Genomic DNA, 5316 nt, shown 5'->3' with positions numbered 1-5316 from the left:
CTTCTGTGTTTGTTGTTTCGAGGCACGAGGCTGCCACCAAAGGCTTCAGACCGGTTTTGGTGTGGTGGGGTGTATCGGCCGTGTTGCAGATTTGCAGGAATAGCAGAGCCCTTTGCATCTCGATGCTCTAGATTTGCTTGGTCCTGCTGGGACGCTTGTAGAGGTTTAAGCCCTGCCAGTGTCTGTCCCGTCGCTGGTGGGAGGTGGCTGGGGTCTGTGTCCTGCAAACACCCGTCGCAGGTTGGCATCGTCATTGCAAGGGCTTGGAGCGTTGCTGGTGTGTGATGGCATCAGTCTGCAGAAGCCTGAAACAGAAGTAATTTTTCCCACGGTGCATAATTAAGTGATGGCAGTGAGTTTAATAGGATGCTTTGGATGCCAGAAGCTGAGCTGGCTTCAGAAATCTGTGGAAGAAAAGCCCATCGAGGACTGTTGATCAAAGGTGCAGATGAAACCTCCTGGCTCAGGCAGTTGGTGGCTGCAGGGCACCAGGAGCTGGGAGGGGAGATGGGGCGAAGGACGGCTCCGTGCTCTCCAGGCTGCTGGGGGACATGGTCACCCCTGGGTCTTCCTTGGGTCGCTGAGCGGGAGAACGGGGTGGCCTTTACCTGACTCTCCTTCTACGGGGGGGGTCACTGCGGGTACCCCATTTTCTCAGCTTGCCCTTCTAGGAAACTTGTTTCCCAATCGAGCGGGCTAACTCTGCATGCCAAGTGTCAAAAGCAGCTGAGCAACTGCAGGAGAAACAAGCTGGGGCAGAGAGCCGGGAGTGTTGTAAGCAAGAGGCAATTAAAGACCTAACTGTATTTCTTCACCGAGTCTTTTGAACAACTGCGCTAGCTTAATTCCCTGTACTTCCCGTGCATAAACAAGAGCAGAGGTTACACTTCCCTTGTCTGAGCAGCCTCCTAACGCTTTGGTGTTGCAATGGGAGCGTGGAGTTAATCTCGCTGGTCTGGCAGGCGAAGCCTGGATAAATAGTGCCGTGGCCCTGGCGTGGGTGCAACTGGGGAATAAATAAATTATTGACCCCTCTTGGAAGTCTTGTAGCTCTTTATGGCTTGTGCTTGTTGCATTGAAGACGGGTAACTGAGGCTTCTCCCTTTGTGTGCTTTGTTGCAGACAAGGATGCAGAGCTTGCAGCCGGACCCCAAAGCCCAGTACAGGAGCGTGTACGAAGCTCTGAAGAAGATTGTCCTTACAGAGGGTTTCTGGAGACCTTTACGTGGGATTAATGTCACTATGCTGGGGGCTGGCCCTGCCCACGCAATGTACTTTGCCTGCTATGAAAAAATGAAAAAGTCTCTAAGTGATACTATCCAGCATGGAGGAAACAGCCACTTGGCCAATGGTATTTTTGGGGGTTTTTTTGCACAAAAAAAAAAGCGTGCAGTTAACAGCCTGTCCCTTGCTTGCTTCACACACTTAGCCTGGCATCCTTCACTGTGCTCTGCTCCTGGAAGATCTGCTGTAGGCAGCCTGCAATCAGGCTGACACCGTAAATACCCATACGGGAGGATGCAAGATGCAAACGTGACCCCAGGCTCGCAGGTCTTGCACCCGCTTTGGGAGTGCTGGGGAAGCAGGGGGAAGTCAGGTAGGCAAGTGTGGCACCTGCCCCCTGAGTGCTTCGTGCTGGTCACCATGCTCCTCTGAAACCTGTGCCCTGTCTTAGGACGACTGGCTGCTTGGTAGATCTCTCTTCCAGAGGGTAGAGATGGCTGGGCTGGCTGTCAGCAGCAGGGTCAGCCCTTCCTGGCCTGAAACCCCTGATGGCACTGTTGTGCACCCTCCAAAGTCTTAGTCTAACCTAGATTTCTGCTCTACTCTCTCATCTCGAATTATTCTAGCACAAGTAGTCAATGCATTGGACAAGAGGTGTTCAGATGCAGTCGCAGGCTGTTTCTGGCTTTATGTTGAAGGCATCATCTAAACCTCTTGAGGTCTGAAGTACAGGTTGTTCCAGAGGTCTCCCTTGGAGCTCCAGCATGGTAAAGTGCCCTGCATCCTCTGTGCATTCGCATGCTTTGTTTAAGGTTTTGCTTCTACAGGAAGGCTTTCGCTTTTAGGTCCGGCAGTACCGCTGTAACAGCAAAAACCCTCTAATTGAGCAGCCAGGGCTGTTACAAAAGGGTTTGTGCAGAAGACATTTCTGCCTGGTCCTTGACATGATGTGACGGTAGGAATCTGCCAGGGCAGTCACTTGACTTGACTCAACCAACTCAGTTAAGGGTATATAATATTTTTCTGGCTTGCTGCTTTTTGCTACTAATGTGCTTCTTGTGTTTGCCTTTCAAGTAGCTACAGGCTTTCAGTACCAGCAGGAAAACTGAAGCACTGTGTTAATGAGAAATGACCGAAAGTCATTTGGGCAAGAGAGAATTTGAGATGGAAACCTACATCAAAGGAGAAGGTGTGGCTCGAGAGGCCCATCCTAGAGCCAACTGCAGAATTATTAATGGCTGGCTGGATGTTTGCAGAATCTGTGCAATTAGTGTTTAAAACAAGACTGAGTAAACAGATGAAAATGCCTAATTAGGGATACGCTGAGCCAGTTCTAAACATTGCTCACTTCTCAGTCCAGCGCAGGCTGAGTGAAGCCGGTGGTGTCTTGCACAGGCAAAGCCTTGCAAGTTGTAGGCAATAGCAAAGGTGACGGCTGTGATCCTGTGAGCGGATCCTGGTTTCTGTCAGGCTGCTCGGGCTGGGCTTTTCTCCGCTGGGAATGAGTTAGAATCATAGAATCATTAAGGTTGGAAGAGACCTCTAAGATCGAGTCCAACCATCAACCCAACACGCCCATGCCCTCTAAACCATGTCCCTAAGCGCCTCATCTGCACGTCTTTGAAATACCTCCAGGGATGGGGACCCCACCTCTTCCCTGGGCAGCCTGTTCCAAGGCTTGACGACCCTTTTGTTGAAGACATTTTTCCTAATATTGAATTTAAGCCTCCCCTGGCACAGCTTGAGGCCGTTTCCTCTTGTCCTATGGCTAGTTACTTGGGAGGAGAGACTGACCCCCCCCTCGCTCCAACCTCCTTTCAGGTAGCTGTAGGGCGCGATGAGGTCTCCCCTCAGCCTCCTCTTCTCCAGGCTGAACAGCCCCAGCTCCCTCAGCCGCTCCTCATCAGACTTGTGCTCCAAGCTGTGTTGCTGGGTGCTTCCTCGGGCTTGCTGTGTTGCTGGACCGCAGCTCCCCCGGCAGCGGTCCCCGGGTGCTTGGTGGGGTGTGGGCTGCTGCCTCTGCGGATGGCAGTGCCCGAGCAAGCCCCTGGCTTCTGAATCTTTTTTTTTTGAAGGATGCTCTTGTGTCTTGCAGGTATAGCTGGGAGCGTGGCCACGCTACTCCACGACGCAGTGATGAATCCCGCTGAAGGTAATGCCCTGTGCCGCACCCCATTAGCCTGGGACACCGAGCACACCCTGCGCCATCTCAGCAGCTTAAGCCCTTTGCTTTAGTGACTCTGCCCAGCTCTTAGTGAGCTCAGACAGGCCACTGTAAAGGGATAAATTCTGCCTAGCTGAATTTACCTTGCTTGCCAAGGGGTTGCACAGCATCTGCGTGGCGTATCGTGACTTTCCAGGAAAACTGGTGTCACCTTTACTAACACGATGCTGTTACTACTCTGCCAGTGAGTCTTTACTGAAGTGGTGGTGGTTTTTCTGAAGCTTTGGACCACCCAAACAAAACTGAGCTCAGCCATGTTGTTAGACAAATGCAGCAGCCAGTGGGACTGTTGCATTCCCGGCTAGGTAGAGTCTGGCATTAAAAGGACTAACAGCAAAGTGCAGCTAAAATGAAGACAATTAGCTGGACTGCCAGCCCTTCAGTGTTAATGTATTGTACTTCTGAGTTGGCTCAAAGTCAGGTTTTTCTGAAGGAAAAAATGTCTCTAGTGTTTAAAATCCTTTTAATCATATCCTGATTAAGTGAATTAAATTAATTGGCCTTTTGCTTAAGTCAATGCAAGTTGTTCCGTTTCAGGACTTGGGACCATAGGTGAGGTCTGTTACACTTCCAGGTGACGTACAGTTATTTAATCGCCTTTCTGCCCTTGTCCTCTTGGTATGTCAGTGTTTCCGCACAACAGCTCTGCATCCTCACAGATGCATCTGAGGGTCCTTACCAGTCTGCATTAATGCCTTTCTAGCTAGAAGTAAAAGTTCCCTAATTAAGCTTGAGGAGAGGAGTGGATTAGCCCCTGGAAGTGCAGAGCTGTTGAACCAGGGCTGAGCTCTGACCTGCTTCCCTCACTTGTTGCATTGAGGTTTTTTGGGGTGCACTGGGCAGGTTGGGGGAAAGCAGAGGACGTGTGCAGCCTTTTGGTAAAAGCCTGTCGATAAGGAGCTCATCGCTACAGAAATGCCTGGTTTATGTCCTAGCAGTTTGGATTTGGAAGGGCAAGTTGGGTCTGGATGGTTGGGACTTGGAGCAGGTGTTGTGGTGACCAGGAAAGATGTGCCTTAGCTAATAAGTCTTTATCTCCCTGCATCTGTCCTGCCCGGGGCTGTCCGCCCTGCCTTTACCCCCTGCGGCCGTCGCCTGGACCAGTGGTGAAGCAACGGATGCAGATGTTCAACTCGCCCTACAAGTCCGTCCTGGCATGCATAAGGACAGTGCAGAAGACGGAGGGGTTCGGTGCCTTCTACCGCAGCTACACCACCCAGCTCACCATGAACGTCCCCTTCCAGGCCATTCACTTCATCACCTACGAATTCATGCAGGAGCAGATCAACCCACACCGGGGGTACAACCCTCGGTCCCACATCGTCTCCGGTGCCATCGCGGGGGCTGTAGCTGCTGCTGCCACCACTCCTCTGGATGTCTGCAAGACCCTGCTCAACACCCAGGAGAACATAGCCTTGAGCTCTGTGAACATCAGCGGACACCTCTCAGGCATGGTGAACGCCTTCAAGACCGTCTATCAGCTGGGGGGCATTTCGGGGTATTTCAGAGGGGTGCAGGCACGCATCATTTACCAGATGCCTTCAACAGCCATCTCCTGGTCCGTGTATGAATTCTTCAAGTACTTTCTCACAAAGCACAAGCTGGAAAAAAGAACATCCTTGTGAAGGACTTAGCGAGAGTGAATGCGAGCCTCCGTGTGCCCTCCGTGCGTGTCTGTGTGCCTGCAAGCCAGCAAGCTCTGGCTCTCTGCTAAGGAACGTGCCGGGTTTCTGGTGGAGTCACAGCTGACGTCCACTTCTCCCTCCCCAGGGAAGGAGGGATTAAAGTGGTCCTCAGTGTCCCCCTCCTTGCTTAAACAGTGAAATAGTTTATAAAGACTTATAATAATATATATATTTAATAACTTT

The 5316-nt window shown here is 51.4% G+C and overlaps 1 protein-coding gene across 1 annotated transcript; it reads left to right on the top strand.

Moving 5' to 3' along the window:
• Positions 1-1122: 1122 nt before the first annotated feature.
• On the top strand, positions 1123-5073 carry SLC25A37 (solute carrier family 25 (mitochondrial iron transporter), member 37; the record flags this gene model as incomplete). Its single annotated transcript, XM_009578526.1, has 3 exons — positions 1123-1351; positions 3320-3376; positions 4553-5073. Coding segments are annotated over 3 exons (807 nt in total), but the record flags the coding sequence as incomplete, so codon positions are not given.
• Between the last annotated feature and the right edge of the window lie 243 nt (positions 5074-5316).

This window comes from Fulmarus glacialis, unplaced genomic scaffold, assembly GCF_000690835.1.
Source record: "Fulmarus glacialis isolate BGI_N327 unplaced genomic scaffold, ASM69083v1 scaffold39515, whole genome shotgun sequence".
Lineage (NCBI taxonomy): Eukaryota > Metazoa > Chordata > Aves > Procellariiformes > Procellariidae > Fulmarus > Fulmarus glacialis.
Note: the sequence above shows the minus strand (reverse complement) of the source record. Positions and strands in the feature narration are given on the sequence as shown.